General features: G+C 29.0%; 2 protein-coding genes across 10 annotated transcripts in view; one reads left to right on the forward strand and one right to left on the reverse strand.

The window, feature by feature from the left end:
• The first annotated feature begins 184 nt into the window (after positions 1 to 184).
• LOC148227195 (uncharacterized) lies at positions 185 to 20,575 on the forward strand. Of its 2 annotated transcripts, none has more exons than XM_088202960.1 (8): positions 185 to 404; positions 2,452 to 2,698; positions 9,515 to 9,622; positions 9,702 to 10,130; positions 16,203 to 16,404; positions 16,473 to 17,112; positions 17,343 to 17,477; positions 19,900 to 20,575. In XM_088202960.1, exons 2-8 carry the CDS (start codon positions 2,464 to 2,466, stop codon positions 20,029 to 20,031), a joined length of 1,881 nt encoding a protein of 626 aa, XP_088059086.1. In that variant the 5' UTR covers positions 185 to 404; positions 2,452 to 2,463; the 3' UTR covers positions 20,032 to 20,575. The 2 variants fall into 2 exon arrangements, with proteins under 2 accessions (XP_088059086.1, XP_088059087.1); XM_088202961.1 differs by lacking the exon at positions 19,900 to 20,575 and adding an exon at positions 17,572 to 17,642.
• Positions 20,565 to 21,531, reverse strand: part of LOC148227196 (sodium-independent sulfate anion transporter) — a 36,331-nt gene continuing 35,364 nt past the window's right edge. For all 8 annotated transcript variants that reach the window (XM_088202957.1, XM_088202954.1, XM_088202953.1 and 5 more), the window contains one exon: positions 20,565 to 21,474. In XM_088202957.1, the coding sequence (XP_088059083.1) occupies positions 21,275 to 21,474 (200 nt within the window). In that variant the 3' untranslated portion in view covers positions 20,565 to 21,274. The remainder of the gene's footprint in view (positions 21,475 to 21,531) is intronic.

Genomic DNA, 21,531 nt, shown 5'->3' on the forward strand with positions numbered 1-21,531 from the left:
CAAAAAAGTATTATTTTTATCATCATCATTATTCTATACACTAAAAAAAACACGTGTTTCATCCTTGAGTTCACATCTCCAACAAGTTCTTAGACAGACGAGCATCTTCAGCCTGGGAAAAGTTGAGGCCGCGTGGAAACTCGAGAGAGGAGCTTCTACCCCCACCCCGTCGCGAATAGACACCGGACCAAGGTCACGTGGTGCCCGTGACGTAACTGTATAAAAGAGCCGGGCGGGCGCCTGGACCGCTATTTCACTTGAAAGCGCGTCGCGGCAAACACCTCGCCGATCCGTAGTAGTACGAACACATTCGAGTACGAAACGGCGAGTTGATGCTCGTCAGTGATTAGTGATATCATTCTCTGTATTGTTGAAATTTCCTCTCGTTCGGACCAGTGTCGAAGGTAAGCAATATGAAAACAATGTACGGTGGTAATTTTCCGATTTTCCGAAAGTGCAGTGTTTGGTGATCGACGAGATAGACTGGCTTTGACAATGACCGCGCGTTTATATCGCTGTAGAGTTGATTAACCTCTTGGGTAAAGTTGCTCGTTCGAAGGCTGTTCGGATGACAAAGATAAGAGTGTGCAGCTGGTTGTTGATTTTTTCATGTACCGTTAAAGCTTTCGTGGAAAATCGACGCGAAAGTTTCGGACAAATCCGCGTTCGAAACTAGCACAAAGAGCTCCACTCATCTGCGGTGATTAATAACTATGCAGGATATGAATTATAAGCAAAGCACATTATTCTATTACTATTACTAATCATTCATTCAAAGGGCTAAACCTCTAACGTATAAAACAGATTCATATTATCCGACTTTGTCATGTTTTTTTTTATAAAAAATTATACATTTTGTTTTTAACCTAGTAACATATTTTGTTTATATTCTTAAGCTCATCAAAACGTATTTTTATATAGAGATTTGTTTATGCATATAACTCCCTAATAATGTATGGGTTTCATTGTCACTATAGTTTATTATTGTCACTGAGCATACATTGGAACATTGATTTTCCTGCCATAATCATCACATATAAACTCATAAATAATTGATTTTTTTGGTGAAACGTCGTTGAAATAAACTGAAAAACAATGTAAAAGAAAATATATTAATTAAATTTTCATCTGAATCTGTGTTAAAATATAATGTGCAATATTTAAGTTATGCTAGTGATCTACAAATATTATTTTATTTATTGCAATTAAACTCTTTAATCAACAATAAACTAGACAGTTGTCTATTACACCAGTCACCTAATTTTAAATTTAAGTTAAAAAATTGTAAATATTTTTTTTAAAAAGCCTGATTAATTTAAAACTAGATTATTATAATAATATTTTAAAAATTGTTTTTTATATATATATATATATATATATATATATATATATATATATATATATATATATATATATATATATATATATATATATATATATATATATATATATATATTTGAAATCTAGGGATACATCGCGATTTTTGCTTACTTGTATTCTATATTTCGGCCGTGATTTTCCGGCCATGATCATGAATTATTCGCAACTTTAGTTAATGATCATGGCCGAAAAATCACGACCGAAATATAGAATACAAGTAAGCAAAAATCGCGATAAATCCCGGAATTTCAAAAATAATTATACTCGCGAAAAATCTAAGTTTTTACCGGATTATTTAGCTTTTTGGGTTGTTAGATAATGCCCCCAGCATTGGTGGTCGAAACGTAGACAAACGAAATATTCTAATATTCCTAATTAAAACATACATAAATTTTATTTATAAGATTAATGTTATTAAACAATTAACTCTCTATGTACAGGCAAACCAATAAACTCTATGATAGAATTGTAAATATTATTTAATTTTTTTAATATTTATCCTAATTTATTTTCTTCACTAATTATTTTATATATCAAAATTTAAACAACGTTTTTTTAATACATATTTTTTTGTTGAATATATGTTTCAATATAAGCTAAATCCTAATATTAATAGTGTAAACACGATTTTAAATTAAATTTATGCTTATTACTTCTGAACTTATTTTGAGTAATATTATTTAATAAAAATACTTTTTTGTAATTTTGTTATAAATTCTTAGATAAATATAAAATATATATAATAAAGATAACTAAAGTTTTATTCATATTTATATAACTGTTCTAAATAATCGACTTTTGGAATAGAGTAACTATTAAAAAATTGTAAATGTGCTAAAAAATTATTAATTTAAAAAAATAAATCTTGCAGCTTTTTTATGATCATGTCATTAAGCTAATCAATTTTAATAACCCTGTTATTATATATAAAAATAACAAAGATATGAAACACTGTTTATCGAAAATGACCGAAGGGTTCGATGGCGTTGACCTTGCAAAGGTCGCACGCAAGCTCGCTTCACAGCCTCTTTTGACTTGATTAACAATGAATTCCTTTTTTTTTATTTATAGGTGCGTGTAAATATGAAAATCGCCTTTATATTCCTGTTGATCAGCTGTACGGCGATAGCCCTGACGCAGGGCTCGCCAATTGTCGCCAAGAAGGGCCCTGCGGCCCCTCAGGCCCTCCAGGTGGCTCAGGGCGGTCGCCAGACTGCTCAGCCTGCCGTACCAGCACCAGCATCTGATGACGACGACGACGATGATGATGACGACGATGATGATGATGACGATGACATTGAAGATGCCTTCGAAGATGGTGAGTACTTCATAATATCATATTTGATCAGTTTGTGCCTCTCTGAAACTATTGAATATAATAAAGCACTTAATGATATTAAATAGTGTCATAGTGATTGTGAATTTAAAGTTTCATGAAATGTTGTTCATTTAAGATAAAGTGTAGTTCATCTGCTACACATTGAAAGAGTTAATGTGCCCATATAAAGTATTATATTTATACAGAACAGTATTATCAATCAATTTTTAAGGGATTTTTTTTATAAAGCCCGACATAATAATATAACTATTTTTATAAAAACAACATTTAAAGTCATGTTGGAAATTTTTTGTAGCAAATATTTTAATTTAGTATAAAAAATATTTGGTTGCCAATTCTAGTTATGATGTTCAAGTCTTTTCGTTCGCTTTTGCATACATCTTGAGTGCCTAATGCACATTTCGTTTTTTTTTCGCCGACCAAACTCGACGGCAATCGGGCAATGAACTAAAATAAACTCTCGACTGGTTCTGCAGGATGTCCTTAAGCCGAGGCTTAACCGCGAATTATGTCGATCGAATGCCGCCAAAAGTCTGACATGATGACTTCCTTTCGGTTTTGTGTTACGCGTGAAAGTTTAAAACAATTTGCATAATTACAATACCGCATACATACATATGTACGTATATAAATTCTAGTCTGACTGAAGCTGAAAACAAACGAGGTCATTGAAACTGTTAAGACAACAATTCCTCAAGACGTCGAAGAAACCGTCCATTATCATTTTAAAAGCTATAGCTATCATATGCACAGTTGATTGTATGTGCACGTACGAGACGTGCTTTAAATAAATTATGCATAATATTATGAAACTTAGATTATATCTCAGCAGATTATGAACATCATAAAAACAATAGTTTCACGCTCAATAAATTTCAGCATGAAATTTTAGCTAACGATACACTTTGGTAGTTAACTAATAAATAAACAGAGGTGCATGTAATTAAATATATATATAACGTGATTTGCAATTGTGTGCCGTTTCTGTTTTAAAATTTAACTAAGCTTAAAATAAATGCAATTATTTATAATGAACTCAAATGAAATATTCATATTAAACGGTGCTTTGTATTTTATTGTAGACATTTTTATAAAGTAGGTAAAGTGATGTTTAGTAAACTAATATATTAAAAGTTAAATCACAGTTATTATTGTGATTCTGGTGATTAAAATCATAATTAACGTTAAGTGCATATAAAATATTTTAGATTTTATATGACAAGATTTTATCTTATTCCTTTTTTATTATTTTATTGAATGTCTGAATTATAAACAGACTTTTTGATTCGCCCTCACAGCACGTGGCTCGTCACCCAACTTTCCACGTTTGGAGATGAAACAAATACCGCGACTACAGCTGTAGCAATAACATTGTCTATTGGCGAACTCTCTACGGTCACACCTGCATACTTATGCTAATGAAAGGCGGTACACTTTCGTGGCCTCTTCCGGCAATAGACGAATCTAGGGAGCCCTGACCTCGCAACCTTAATGAGAAGCACATTTTTTTGAATTGTGAAAAATAAAAAAAACACGGAGAATTCAACCGAAAGTTTCCCATAATTATCAACCATACAAATTGTACAGTTTGTCTTTGTACAGGTGCACTAGTTTTGAGATTCAATAATATATTTATTATGTATTTTTTATATTTAAATTGATATTTATTTAATTAATTAGCGTTAAAAGGTTACTATTTATTAATTGTTTTGTACTGCGTTTCTTCAGCTAGTGAGTAGTTTGTTCATTAGCAAAAATAAAACATTTTTGCTGTATTTCCAAATATTTTAGGTAATAAATTTTATATATTACGCGTTTTTAATTTTGTGTAAATTTTTATATTATATTATATAATTTATTAGGAAACGATTATTATTACTAGGAATACCGTGTTGGGAACTGGACGCGATTTGCTGACATTTTTGTTAAAATATTGTTAATCAAAACGTTAATAGCGTGTATGTAACAAAATATAAAACAAATTAGCAATATCTCTATTTTTAGTAGAATATTTTAATATATTGTGGTACCCTCACTGTCGTGATATACCGCAGCTAGCAAGCGTGCTGGGTGCTGGACGATCAATTCTTTGGGCTCTAACTTTAATTTTTGGTTAATATCTTGCTATTGTGTTGTTATTTAAAATAATAATGGCGTATTTGTAACAATATTTTAATCAAATAAACATTGTACCTATTTTTTGGTAAATTATTTATAGTATAATTCAGCAATATCTAACAATCTCGAGGTGCTTTGTACTTTTTAACGTTTAACTCTGGGCTTTTAATTATATTTTTGATTCACTCTACTTTTTGTTGTTAATTTGAAATGTTATTTGCGTATGTGTAACAATATTTTAAACAAAAAAAATCTCTATTTTTAGTAAATTAAATACAGCTGGTGCAGCTTAAATCAATATTTAATGTGTGATTTATGTTTTTGCCTCTGCAGTTTGAACATTATTTTTACATTTAGTTTACGTATTATGATCAACATCTGAAAATGTCTGGAACATCATTAACGAAAGCTCGTGCTAAATACGATTATTTTACATAAGGCAAATGGTACATAATTTTAAAACATGCTCAAAAACTCACGCTTCGTGCCCATGATCTTAAGTTTTACACTCAAAACATTACTTTCCTGTTAGTAAAACTGCTGTGTAGTTAAATCACAATGCATGATTTAACTACATTACAATAAATTATTTTTATTTATTGTTATTGTAAGATATTTAAAAAAAATCATCGGCCACAAGTTTCGCGCATTTTAATTTATTATTTAAAAAAAAATACTTATTATTTCTGGCAACGAGAAATTATATATTTTATTTAAAAAAAAGAGGTTTTTTAATACCATAAACCAATAAAAAAAATCTTTGAAACATAATTTAAGCACAAAAAATAAATTTATAGCATAAATATAATTATTAATAAAAAATATATAAGCTTATTTAGACATATTTTTAATTAAACCGCGGAGCGAAAATTCCTTTTTTTAAAGAGGCGTGATAAGAAAATGCAATTTAATATTTTTCCACAATAAATTATAAAATATAGTAAAGCATTATATGAAATGGATTTTAATTACAGTTACAATTCAAATATACAGCGGAAAAGTACAAAATCTTATTTTTTATTAAAATAATTAGGTTAAAACATTTCTGTACATTAGTATAATGCAAAATTATTGTATTTAAAGACATTTTTTTTGTCGTATATTTTAAATTAATATATCAGTTTAATAAAAATATAAAATATACAACGCGTGAAAAATAATAACTATGCAATTAAATTCTAATAATAGCTCTCGTAGCATAAGATAAAATCTCCTTAAGCCAATTATTTATTTATCGTCGCCAATCGAGGTCAAAAAGCCGAAACACTCCTCGAGGGCGGATTCCCCGTGCCGCAGATGACCTTGCCGAGCGAATGTTCCGCTTTCGCTGAATCACTTTTACTGCACGCATCCGCGATTAAGGACGTCGCTCCGGGGGCGGTGCCCCCGGGGGCACATCACTTTCCAAGTCGATATTAGGTAGTGGGGGAATTTGCAAGACTACGCCCCACTGACCGCGTGATCCGAAACGAGAGCCCCCTCGTCGGTCTATTTGGTACATAGAAAAGCTCGGCGGTAAATTCGATTCGCCTTAACGGTTGTTACGTGCCCCACAAATCGTCTCTCGGTCCACTTTTGACCGCCGGAGTTTTCACCCGGACGACGAGAATCGCTCATTATTGACGGAAGATACTTTTCTTTTATCGACGAAATGACGAAAATCGCTTGAGCGAATCGACGAGCTCAAGTGGCACGCTGGAGTTGTTGTGTCTATTCGATGCGATGCGGATGTCCGCTTAATGCTATTTAATTGAGATATAATAACGCGAATCAGTGTAATTCAGTACACAGTAAAAAGATCTGTATAGTATGATACTGCTAAAAATAAGCAAGCGTAATTTGGGCACTTGATATTATGATATTTTCTTTTGAACTGTTTTCATCTACTAACTAGCACTACCAGTTTTTAAGTTCCAAACACGATATTTTGACATAAAATTCACCACAATAAAAGCCTCAATCTCTCAAGTATTTTTTTGTAGCATTTAGTGACTTATTTATTGTCATTTAAAAGCATATAACACTAACAACTAAAAGCGCTTAAAATGCAAAAGTAAATCGCTGGAAAGTATTCGATTTTTGGAATAAAATATTATTGCCTTAAATTTGCCAAACGATATGTTTTTCTCCATTACGTATGTATTTGTTTAATGCTTTAACATATAACCGCGTTTCATTATTTAATTTTGTTAGAAGCAAATTCTTCAGTAGCATTCTTTAGACTATTAAAAATCTTTAGGCGTCCAAATTCTTTACCTCAAAATTGAGTTTATGCTGTATTAATACACTTTTTAACTAGATAGCTAATAGATTATTATTTGTATTATATCTTAATAGAAATCGTTATTTATCCGTGAGATTAGAAAAATCTAAGAAACCTCTCATAATTATATATGCATATCAATGATTAATTCCGATCTCCTAGATAGTATAAAATTAAAATAAATATTAATGTTCATATGGGAATTGAACTAAATTCTTTTGTATTTACTACTTATTAAAAATCATTAGTATGTGTTACAAAGATACGTTATTATATCTTCATTATATAGTTGTAATTTCAATCATTATAGATAATATACATTTGTAGCATTAAATCGCCAGTTAAAATTGAAAATTAAAATAAAATATGTATATGTAGATTAAAAAATACTACAAATACACTTAAAATTACATAACTATGTGTTATTTATATTTAAATTGTATTAAATTATGATGATTTTCATTTATTTTTCATTTCAATTTTTTTTTTATCTTAATTAATTATAAAGAATCGATTTCTTCACTAAGATATATTTATTAGGTGTAGTTATTTAATATTACTATAAATTCTTTGATATATACTATGATTTTTATTCTTTTAGTTTTTTTTGTATGTAGGTATGATTATAGTAACTTTTAAAAATCTGGTATAGATACACTTAATAATATTGACTCGTTTTTTATTAAAAATAAATAATTAAAAACTGTTTTTAAATGCAAATCATCCTTCTTAACACTTTTTTCATACGAAATTTTTCAGTAGGATTTCATTTTGCAAAGTTATGACACTTTTAATTTTTACATTGCCCGCCATTTTGTAAAAAAAAATTATATATTTTTTTCATACAAAACGTATAGGGGGTGCTCGGTAGTTCTATACGATACTAAAAATTAAATTTTTAATCTTTAAAACCAAGCAGTTAAGAGCGTTAACTCTTCTGAAAGTCTCAAAATGGCTCGTATGGGGGTCCGATCGAACTGATACATCGCTTGTTTTGAAGCAAAAAACTATTTTTTTTATATTTTATTTAGATGTAGTTTAGGCTTTTAAACGTTTCATGTATAGCGATCTTTTCGTTAAAATTTAAACCTACTGAGTTACGAGTGTTTAAATTTTTATTCTTGTCGCTATTTTGCAAAAAAATGACACATTGAATTTTGCTATCGAACATATACAGAATATATGAAAGAAAAGCTGTATATATACAACATTTATATATAATTTATATGCATAAAATATATTATTATTGTATAGAAAAATAACAGTAATATATAGAGGCAAGAAAAAACTGTAGCTTAGTAGTTAATTAATTTTTTAGTTGCTGAGATTTTATGACGGCTGAAATTTATTTTATAGAGCACAAATATTATATATCGTTACGTATGCTAAGTGTAACGCGTAGTTATTTTTTTTTCGTTGGTATTATACAACATATTTTAATATACTATGATTTTAAATCGTTTTTTTGTATTATATATATGCTTATATTAAGTTTTTAAAAATCGTATATAGTTAAGTATGTGTAGATTAAAAAAATACTACAAATAATATAATTATATGTTATTTAAAGGTGGCTAAAACATTTTTCATGAATAGTAATATTTGCTTTTAAATTTTTTGCAAACTTAAAATTATTATGATTCTAAACTTATAAGCCTTATCTCATTAAATTAATATGTTATTTCTATGCCTAAATTATATCATTATTGAATAAAAAAAACAGTAATATATAAGGAGAAGAAAAAAATGAATATAGTATAATAGTTAATCAATTTTTTACTCGCTGAGATTTTTTGCGGGTTGAAATTTATTTTATAGAGCACAAATATTATGCATCGTTACGTATGCTACGTGTAACGTGTAGTTATTTTTTGATACTACATAGTTTGATATACTATGATTTTAAATCTGTTTTTTGAATTATATATATGATTATAGTTAGTTTTAAAAAATATATAGAGACCATGAAAATATCTTTCATTAGTATATAAATTGTATTTATAAATAAATAATGTTTTATTTGTATGCCTAAAATATAAATAAATAAAAAGTAGTAAATTTGAGTAAAAAATTATTTTATAGATCACAATAATAAACATCGTTCTGAAATTATTTTTTTTCACTGTTATATCTATTTAATAACACATTCTTCGTATAACTGTGCAAAATTTACATAGCGTATGGATACGGTATAAATGGCGTGTGAATTTTGAAACAAGTTTTTAACATAATACAGAATTGTTGTTTTGATTTTAAAAAATACGCACATTTTTACATATTATCTTAATATAAAGACATAATAGCGGAAATATTTATCCTGTATTAAAAAAATTACGCAGAAAAAATATATAATTTTTGATGTTAATGGGGTCTAATCATGTACGTTTATTTAATTATTTTTTGTTGTTGTATAGATGATGATGATGACGATGACGATGACGATGATGAAGATGATGATGCATCGGACGATGACGATGATGACGATGATTATTTAGAGCGATTCTTCGATGATATCTTGGGAGGTGAGTCTGTTTGTAATATTTAAATAAACTGATAATTTCTGAGTTTTTTTTTAATGCGTATTTGTGGTTTTGTATTTAGATGATGATGATGATGATGACGATGACGTATCGCCATCCACCGGAGTCCAACCAGTAGTACCAGTCGTAGCTGAAACCGTAGCTGCACCAGCCGCTGAAACCGTCGGAGAAACTTTAGCCGTATCTGTCGATAATGGTGATGAAGTAAACGAAGTTGCCGAAGGAGCTGCCTTAGATGCTGCCGATAACGTCGCTGATGCTTCAGTAGTCGGAGAGGTTGCCGCTCAGCAATTGGTCCAGCCCGTAGCTTCATCCACAGACGATGACACCGACGATGACGAAGACGATGAAGACGATGACGGAGATGATATCGAAGACGCTTTGGATCCCGAAGAAGACGATGACGATGAAGACGACGACGACGACGATGATGACGACGATGACGACGAAGAGATCCTCGGAGACGACGTAATCGACGCCAGGAGAGCACGTGAGTCGAAATCGGTGAAGGGACAGAAGAGCGTTGCGCAAAAGAAGAGCAGGGGGAAAAGCGATCACCAACACCGCAAAAAGTCCAGTAGGAAAGTCCAGAAACTCACTAACGCCGACGAAAAGCCCAAAATGATCAGATAGTTCTAGAGATACACGCGTATGAATGTGTACGATAAGATTTTGCCTCGGTGTGCTTCGAATACCAGCCGCGTTGAAGACACGCGTTGTATATACGGTACAATAGGAATGTGTTCATCATATTATTTATTTATTTATTTATTATAAAATATATAACAACAATAACCGGACGTGTCTTCAAAGCGGTCGATTTAACACAATCTCTTCGAATCGAACACTTAGACATACATTTTTAAGATCAATTCAACGGGGTAAAGTCAACGCAGCATGCAATATTATTTATTGAATATTACGTAAGCGAAAAATTATCATTTAAGTATTTATTTATTTATTTATCTAATAGTCTATTTATTATGAACAATTACAAAAATGAAAATTTTTCACCGATAATATTAATCTGGAATTAAAGTTAAATTAACGCCTAGATCAATGTCACAGATCAACGGTGGCAACGTGTCAAATATATTTAAAAAATAACACACGAAGAGCAACAATACTAAATTGTCAATGGAACACTCATGTTTTTTAAATCAGATTGTACAGAAAGTATTTCTCAATAGACGAAAATATTTATTTTGACTATGTGTTTTAATTTAATGGTCAAAAGGTCTAGCGAAGATTGTGCCTAGTTTATTTTTTATTAATCTGTCAGAACATCACGCGTTATTGATTCAGTATTTTTTAACTAGCGTGACATTGTCTAGTGAAATTAATTTAATTTTAATCACAGATTGTAACGTTTGATCATTTTTTGCTTTACATCTACTAATCGTTTTTTTTATAATCTAAAATAAAACCCGTAACGGCGCTTTATTCCACCGACAAAACACCTTTAGCTTTTGCTTAGACATTTATATATAAAAAACGATACACATCAAGCTTGATGCTATCTGACTTTAACAAAACGCTCAACGACAACTGACCTAGACTTTTGACCGCAATATCCCACCCCCATTCCTCAGCATCATCGTAGTTATGTAGTGGTTGATAGATATTATTATTTTTATTATATAAAATTAACATGTTTTAATATGCATACAAAACACACATATACACAGGTGCTTCTCCCGAGTTTCTTTTTTAATTCATAAGAAAGAGTGACCGTCGTGGAAGCCGCTGGACTTGTTAATGGAGAAATGGTGTCAGTGTGTCACCTACTAAACTTAAGGTAGAAAACGTAGGAGCGTCGTAGGCGAGACAATTTCAATCAAGTGCGGCCTTCGGAAAACTTTCTACGTCCTTGACTCGATCATAAATCATCTTAAAACAATAAATTTAAGCTTACGCAAGTGATGCAATTCAATTATTATCGAATACTCGGTAGTAAAATGTATGATTTCGATTTTGCGCGGGTTTGCCGCTTAGCGCGCGTCGATGTCTCTCCCATACATTTTCCGCGTTTCAATGGAAATTTAACTTTGTTTCACTTCAACGTGATTTTACAGATATATAGTAAACTGTTTGATGCTTTTTTAATTATTCGCTTTCTCGGTAGTTTGAAGACTCGGTCACAGGTGGTTTTAATAAGTGTGGGAGGGTTCCGTCTATTAAGCCGATTCGACACCAACGAGACCTGTATTGAGCGTTAGTGTAACGGTAGTTCCGACTCAAACACGTTTTTATTAAGGTCGACTGAGACAGGGACCGAAAGACAAACGTCTTTTGCCGCGGTTCATCCTCAAAACGATTCAATTTTTTTTTTAATCTCAAAAAACCGGACGGTTTCAGTACACGTGCACGTGTCTGAATTCGATTAGATTTAAACTACAGTTAAATATAAATTAAAACTGTATTTTTATATATAATTCTATTGATTAATTATACGAAAAAAGCATCTAAAATGCATTATCATTTTCAGATAATTTTAAATATAAATTTTGTATTTTGCATTTTGTTATAAAAATAACGTAACAAATACATTAATATTTTTTAATTAAATTTAAAAACAATTATGGTGCAATTAAAAGTAGCCCATATTTATATAAAATTAATATAAAACAAACTATATATGTATATTTATATATCCTAAAATTTTACCATGGTTCTTTTGAATTATTTCAACGATCCGTTTGTTTGAGATATAATATTTTAATACTACGTCTTCGTTATAAATTGAGTATATGAAATGCTTTATATGTAATATATTTAATTGCATAAGTTTAATTGTAATATAAATTATAAGCTATAATTTATGATATTGCATTATAGTTGGTTGCACTATAATATTAAGAGTTCATCTTCAAATATAATTGTCACTTCAGACATCTTTCGTTGCTCTATAAAAAAATGTATTTAATAGTATTTTGATAGTGTTTGATACAATTAACATATTTATATCCTTAAATATAATTGAGCTAACTTCATTTTTAGTTCATTTTGATTGATTACAGCCACTTTACTTTAATAGCAATTATATAAATATATTGCAGAAAAACATAATACCGTCACTATCAGAATATTATACAACAGAGTATTACATTTGAATTACGTTGATCTACTCACGTTTATTCGGACAATGTTCACTTAGTTCAAAAGAGTATTTTTGCCATTATGTACATTCATAATTAAGTTTTTAGCATTGCATAAAATTAATATACAAGAATCAATGGTTTTAATTGCAAAATATCTAGATCCTATTTCAATTTATAATGATTTAAAACAATATTTAAAATATCAATTGAGCATGAATAAATAAATTGTAAGGACGAAAGAAAATAAAGAATAAAATATAAAAATAGGACTGGATAAATCTACATAATCAATATAATGAACTAATTTATACAATAGTAATTTTAATCCTATTTGTAAAGTTCATGATTGTATTATTATCATGATATTTTTATTTGAGTGATATAAAAAAAGCAATCAAAAAGCATTTTGCTTAAAAATACGATAGGGTGTAAGTGCAATAGTAACTATTGTACCAGTTGACGCTGGTTAGTTTTTTTGTGCGGCATATGTAACGTGCAGTTAGATTATTATAGAATATCATGTTTTTTTTAAAGCATTTATTCTCACCGTTTCTCTGAAATGTTTTAGAAAATAGTGCGCGCATGAAATGCCTTCAGAGAAAGCCCTAATTAACTAAAGAAGAGAACGATCGATTCTCACGTGCGTTCAATGAAAATAAAAAAATAGTCCAACTAGTCCATAATGGACAGGAAAAGCCAATTAAATTTCCAAGCACGCTGCTGCTGCTCGCTTCCCATTTTCATGGCGGCCGGCCTAATGAAGCTAGAGATATATTTTTATGATAATACAAATTTATTGGCCGATCGAGAAATAACAGGGTCGGATAACTGTTCGGACGGCTCTTCCGCTACGTAGCCGCGATTCGTAATTAAAAACCCGGCGCGTCTCTGTGCGTGTCGCAAAACGAAAGAGTTACCGTGGACCTTGGAGACGGTCAAGGACGATGAGAGTCGAGCGTTTTTTGTAGCGTGCTAGGTCAGAAAATGATCGAGAAATTAATTTTGTGGTATTCAACCGCAAATGGCATAACATCTACCTTTTTGACAAGGAGTGATTTTTATAACTATTTTTTTCTTTACCTTGATTTATAATAAAAAGGGATAGATAATAATACGTTGAAAGATACCCAGTGGAACTTTCTTCACCTGTCCTACATTTTTTTAAATATATTTCTGATTTAGTTTTGTTAGTAATGTTAGCTGAGACACTGATTAGTTCTTTAATTAGTTTGTTATGGTGTACTTTTAGTATTTTTATATAGTCTATGCACATATATTTTATCACAGTTTGAACACTTTTGCACTTACAGTCACTGTCAATGTACTCGCTTAGGAGCGTTTCTTAGATACAGAGCACTTTATTTTGGAGCCTCTGTACAATATTTATATTTGACCTGGAAGAAGCACCCCAGATCTGAGCTCCGTATGCCCATATTAGAATCATTCTTTGTATATCAGTATTTATTTGCTAATGAAAGTTTTGATTTACGGCCAGTTAATCTGGAGTCCCAGTTGCTTATTTTTTTTCCAAATATAAGTTCTCCAAGACAAACCTCTGTCAAGGTGAATCCATAGATATTTTTTACTACTGACCTTAAAGATAATATTATGATTTATTTTCTTATATAAAAACTTAAATTTAATAATAGTTTATAAATTAAATTTAATAGTAGTTTATATGAAAAAAAAACAGATTTCATATTATTATAATAAAGAAAAGGAATTTTCTTTTTCATATATTATTAAATTTATTTAAAAAAAATTCTAAGATATATATTTAAAATTATTATTATTTAATCAATTTATTAGGAGAAATTTTGGCATTTCATATATTTTTAAATAATATTTTAAAATAATTTTATTACATATTTTTATAATAAGTAACGATTTTGTATATAATTAGACTAAAGATTTTAATTTAGTAAAATATTAAATTATCTATAATAAATTAAAAAAAAACAGATTTTATATAATAAAGTAAAAGTCCTTTTCTAATATGATAATTTTCCCCCGTATTATATAAATACAATAAACACCAGTGGAAAGAGTTTGAGAATTTAAAAGTACAAGTATTTTTTTAATATAATAATAAAATTAAAAAACACATATCAAAGATGTAGAAAATAATATGAATTAATTTGCGTATAAAGAATGTGTTTGAAATATAAAAATTAATTTAAAATACAATTTTATATTTTCGATAAATCAATGATCTTAAACATAAAATATATCAGAATGAGTCTTATAACAATTTACTCGAAAAATATGCTTATTCGTTAATATATTTATTAATTATAATAACAATTATTATAATTTTAAGATATTAAAATTTATTTATTTTCTAAAATATACAAATATTAAAATAACAGATTTCGTAGCATTATAATAAAATAATTTTCTATTTTTTTTAATTATATAAATATCATATAATACACTAATAAAATAGAGGGGTTTAGAATTTGAGAAAGTAAAAGTTATTTTTAAATGATAATAAAATGGTTAAAACAAATATAAGGAAGATGAAACTTAATTTATATTTTATCGATGTGCATATGTAACAGTTATTTTACATAGATATATAATATATGTTTAAGGATATACAAATTAAATTTTCTATAAAATATCGTATTGATGTTTAAAAAATTATCTCAAACCTAACATTTGTTAGAATGGATCTTAAATCGTTTTGGATAAAAAATATGTGTAGGATTAAATATATTTTTAATTAATAATTCTATTTATAATTTAAGATATAGAATTCTTTATTATCTTAGTAAAAAGACATATAATATATTTATAAAATATTTTGTAGTATTAAAATAAAGTAATTTTCTAATATGATAATTATTTTTCGATTTATATAAATATAATAAATTAGTAAAATTTAAAGAGCTTAATATAGTAAAAGTTATTTATTTTATGACTAAAAATAAGATAAAGAAATAATGATTAATTGAATTTTATCAAAGTGTATATATTTAACATATAATATTAAAAAATGCTTTAAAATATACAAGTTAAATTAAATATTAATCGAATAATTCAGCGATGTTTCTAAAATCATATTAAAACTACTATACGTATATTATAATAAGTCAATAAATCAATTAATTTAAAAAAGTTTGTTATCTAATATTTTTAATTAATTTTATTAAAAATATTAACAGTTGTGAATATTTTAAGATAATATAATTTTATATTACTTAGTATAAATTTTCTTTAATATATTTATAAAAAAATATTTTCATAATAATATAAACACATCATAAAAATAAGTATTAAAATATATAAACATTGAAAATATAAATAAGTCTAAGATACATACATAAGAATACATACACTACACTAAACACATTGAATTGTAACAACATACAAATTTGATTCGGTCAAGTTTTATGTAGTATATTTTTACTAAATATTCAAGAAACAATGCTTAAGAATTACGTTAAAATTCCAAACAGGAGCTATAGTTGAAAAACCACCTACAAGCAATCGCATGCCAGCAATATACGTAGCCAAATACAACCGATTCGTTGACAACATTCTTGGACGCATGAACAACATTTTAAGGAAATCCTACGATCCAGTGAGTGTTAGGCTTCAACCTGTAGACACCAAGAAAAAGAGCGGAAAGAAAGGAGTCAAAAAGAGCAACAAAAATAAGTAAGATATTTACATATATATTATTTCAGAATATGATTATTTATGTTATATTTTAATCTTATTTGAAGGAAACGCAAGGGACATTCTAAGAGGCGTTTTGGCAAAAGCGTAGAGATGACGACAATCTTGAATGAAATCGAGACCAAAGTGACGGAAGATATGCCCTCAACCAAAGCTGCAGTATCACCGAAGGCAGCAACGACTACAATCCAAGTGTCTCCTTCTACATCTTCTTCGCCAGTATCTATCATAAGAATATCTACAGTGTCCGTTCCTCAAACTTCTGCCACGACTAAAGCGGCAACTACTCAAGTGTCTACCACCAAAGAACAGACGACAGCTAGAACTACGACTACCGAAAAGGCAGAACAGGCTAAGACGACAGCTGAATTGATTATAGAATCCAGCACCCAAACGACAGCCACCACTCGGAATGCGGTTACGATGGCCCAGAATTCGGTACAAAGCAGCAACACAACGCCAACCGGAAATAGGGCTTCCAACGAAAGCGGCAATAAGAAGAAGAATAAGAAGAAGAAGAATAAGGGAAAACAGAACAAGAGGAGCAAACCCAGAGCTAAGGGAACGCTCTTTGGATTGTCTTCTCTGAAGAGGAGCGGCGACGTGACTGTCAACATAATGGCCAATCACACGACAGTCAAGACCGACTTTACAATGGGACCGATGATCCTCAAAGTGGAAAAGGAGGTACTTTGCATATTTAACACATTCTTTAAGATTGACACAGTGAAAGCGGCCATTTGAATATTTATACAATTCTTTCACGCCGGTAAAAATACTTAGTGTAATGTTCGAATTATCGACTGAACAATTTGGGTTACGACCTCTTGGTTTTCAACGCCTACTCAATTGAATAAATCCACAACACTTTTGGGTTATGTTTGTGATGCTTATACATGAAATTGTTGATTTTGCAGACCGGACGCGGAGCCAAGAAGGAATTGAAGAGCGCCACAGCCACGACTACTGAAATGTTGGGGAAATTGACGTTGAGGATCAAGAACGGCGGAGGAGCGACTCTCCATTCGATTAAAGTGCTACAACCTAAACAAGTTAGTATTATATTTCATTTGAATTCAATTTTGAAGACAATTTTGTGTAACATATCGGACGAAATAGATTATAAATGCATTCCTTCAATTACAGACCGTCCACAATACGACAGTAGAATTCTTTAAATAGGTAGCGTAGTTAAAGTATGCACGTATAGATTGTGTGGCTAATCTTTACATTATTTGTGTTAATTAATTGTTTTTAATTAGTATGAAGATCATGTGTTTATCTATTATTTCTATTATACAAAATAAAAGCATGTCTATGAATAATATCGATGACTTAAATGAAATACTAATTTTAAAATTGTCAAATGTATTTAGTTCATAAGTTATTTTGAAGTTTTATTTTAAAACAATTTTGTCGCTATTTTTCCGCTATGATATATATTTATAGAATATGTGTCAGAAAATATCAAGAGTGACGTTAATCAATATACACTTTTAGTAATCGATAAATCAAATAATATTAAAAATATGTTATAAAACTGATTAAAAGATTGACTAAAAGTGATTTTTTAAAACTAAATTTGCTTTAAGTGTAGTAGCAAAACACAAAGTCTAGCATGATGATTTTTTTTTATATATTTGTTATTTTCACCCAAAGTCAAGTCTGAAATTTTCGAATATTTGACTTAATATTTTCCTTACTAGAGAAAATTAACAGTTTATTACCACAATAATACTTAAAAATCAGCCAAATTTATACTTTTTTCGTGAAAAATCATCTTAAATTTGTATGGTACAGCAAATATAAATTTGTCTTAAAAAGGCTTAAAAAATATCAATAGAACAACCATTAAATAGTTAAAGATTGGTTAAGTGATTGTTTTATTGCCACCACTGGTTGTATTTAAATTGTTTTCTGTGTTGATTTAATCAAAATAAGACAAATCCAGTAGTTTAAATTTCATTCTCGTTTCAAAATATATGTTAACTAACATCAAACGTGTCCTAAACTAAAATTAAAATATAAAAAATATATAACTATAATGAATAAAAAATAGTTAGTAATGATAACTATATAAAAATCATGTGAAATAAAAAAAATATTTTAATTTATTTCATGATTTAATATTATGTAATATTAAAGCAAAAATTATTATAAATTTGCTAAATAGCTTAAAGCATATAATTTTTCTATATATATATATAATATTCATATCAACCGATACATGTTTTTAAGAGTTTGAAAAATGAATGGATACATATAGAAAGCTGCGCAGTTTAAAAAACTAGCACATCTTCGTCAGACCTAAACTTCTCTTTTTTAAGGCTAATTTGAATTTATTGTAGAACAATTATAACTTATATGGATATTTAAAGATATTTACCTTCAATATATTTGATACAAAGAGAGCCAAATGAAAAGTTTAAATATATTTTATCCGATATTTTTTCTAAAAAATACATATTTTTCTACGTAGTATCCATGATGCTAAATACAACGCTTAGAAAATGTACAGATACATTTAAAAACATGCGCACTCAAAAAGAGTGCACCCACTGCAGCACCTCTTTGTTGGACCTGAACCTCGCTTCTCTCTCATTTCCTCTTTCAACAGTATAAAGATGTAGAGATGAAATCAGAGATGATTTTTGTATTATTTTCTTTGGATACATAGTGTTTTGAAATTATTCTTTGTTTTACACTAAAGAAAGTCAGCATGATCTTTCTGGAAGATGCTTGTGTTCATTGTTTCAGTGAAAAGTTAAAGAATGGTTCTTGTTCTATTCAGTGGTAGTGAATCCAGGATTTATCTCCAGTTATAACTATTGTTAGGAAGCCATCATTTTCTGCTTAAAAACGCTTTGTGGAACTGCAGAACATTATAGACAATGTGATATGCTCAGTATACTCAGTTATTTTTGTTTCAATAGATATTAATGTCACTACCTGGTGTGCTGACCTAGTCCAGATAAGTCTGCTCTTTTACATTTGTATCATTATACTCAAATTTCATTCGTTGATTAGTAGGATTCATACCGTCTTTACGAAAAAGCAAATGATATAATGCATGTTTCATGTGCGGTGGATATTTTAAGCTACTGCTGTGCCGTAGTAGTGTATGATTGATTCATATTGCCACATGTAATCTACTCATCAAACCATATGTAACACTAATGACAATTTACAGAATTGTGTTTTGAATTTTTATTACATTTTAAAGATTATCGTTTGACTCACACTTGTATATATGTTTTCAGTGTTTTCTTACTGCTTTCTAAACTGAAATTTTACAGATATTCGTGATTTTAACATTGATGTATTTATACAATAATTATATTTATTACCATTGTTGTTGTTTTAAAAGATGTACTTGTGACAATTATTATTTTTGTTATAACATTATTAATGTTAATGTATTGAATGTGATCGAAAGTTAAAAACATTTTTATGAAAAGGTGTGTGATGTTGCAGGTTCGTGTCGACAGCGTAGACAATCACGACAGAACGACGAGATTCATCTGGCAACGCAGCTCTCACATAGCTTCAGTCGTCTCGCAGAAACTGACTTCGGTGACTAGATCACTGTTAAAGAACTGTTGTTAGCCTAGTCTCATAACTTGTACTACACTTTCATCCGCCGAGGAGATCCGTCTCCCATAATTTAATATGATAGTTAATTTTAAGTAATTTATTTCCCATTTAATAGTCATTCGTATTAAAATTGTATTTATTGCGAAATTTAGAACTCATGATTGTCTATCGGTTATCTTGCCTCAGTTATATATTAAAAAAACATTTGAATACGTTGCATTAACAACGATGATATCTATCAAGAAAAGCAAAGTTATTTTTAAGTATATAATTTTAGTAAATGTTCATCGTTGTTCATGCGGCAACAATTGTGAATCGTTCTATTGAAATCGTGCATTTATTATATATTATGGTAATACCAGTTTTCGCATTTATAAGATTAAGTTTATAATATAAAGGTGTGAAGGTTTTTTTATACAACAGGGTGAACGTTTTCTGCATTCATTTCAGTCGGGAATTTTTTAATCGAGTGAAATGTGGACTCAAAAACGATGCATTTATTTATTTATTGTGATTATAAGTATTTATTTAAATTAATAAAATAATTAATTATAAATTTGTGTTTATTGATCTATCGACATTAAAAATAAAACTACAGTTAAATTATTTATAAAATGTATTTATAAGTAAAAATCTAATTATGAATTAAACTATAAATTGATATACATTGTATGCATGTATATCTTAAATGATTACATAAAAATTGTCTGAAACGCAACAATAAAGAATAAAATTGCAGTATGTTCGCAAATAAAACAATACGTAAATACAAACACTTAAGAGGAACATAATAATAAAGGTTATACAATAAAGTATTTGTACAAAAAACTTAATCATAATCCAATCTGTGTATTCGATAGTTCATATTTAAAACAAAACTTAAATGCTCCATAAATGCTATTTAAAATAGTCTATAGTATATCTTAAAAATCAATAATGTAATTTTTAAAGAACGAGATTCATTTAAGTCAGTAGGGTGAAAGTTATATTTTACATCTGCAATATAACTTTTTAATATGTCATTGATTAGATAATAACATATAACACAAATTACTCCGTTTCAGTATAAATATCACACAAATTGACAATAATAAATAAACAACATCAATTCAAAACCATCCTACACATACATTGATAAAATACTGCGATGTAAGTACAAATATCTTAACGCTAATATTATATTGTACATTATTTTTATATATGTATACTAAAAATCGAATTATGTACAGTAATCGTTATATCACATATTTAATTATTAAGATGGCGTCCTTTTAACAATCTGTACGTTGTTCTTTTCTAATAGCGGTTGGCTGCTTTGACCCTCTGAATTCGGCAGACCGTTCTTATTTGGTGATATAACTTCGAGAAGCTCTTGCGCATTATCCTGAATATTCTTAACAGATTCAATCATCTTCATATCATTTTTTCCGGTCGAAACTGTACGATTACCAAATCCTAATAATGAATAAACAATAATATAAAATCAAATCCATGTTAATAAAATAATATAGT

The sequence above is a fragment of the Plectrocnemia conspersa genome, unplaced genomic scaffold (assembly GCF_051122295.1).
Source record: "Plectrocnemia conspersa isolate PC_06_02 unplaced genomic scaffold, ASM5112229v1 ptg000013l, whole genome shotgun sequence".
Taxonomy (NCBI): domain Eukaryota; kingdom Metazoa; phylum Arthropoda; class Insecta; order Trichoptera; family Polycentropodidae; genus Plectrocnemia; species Plectrocnemia conspersa.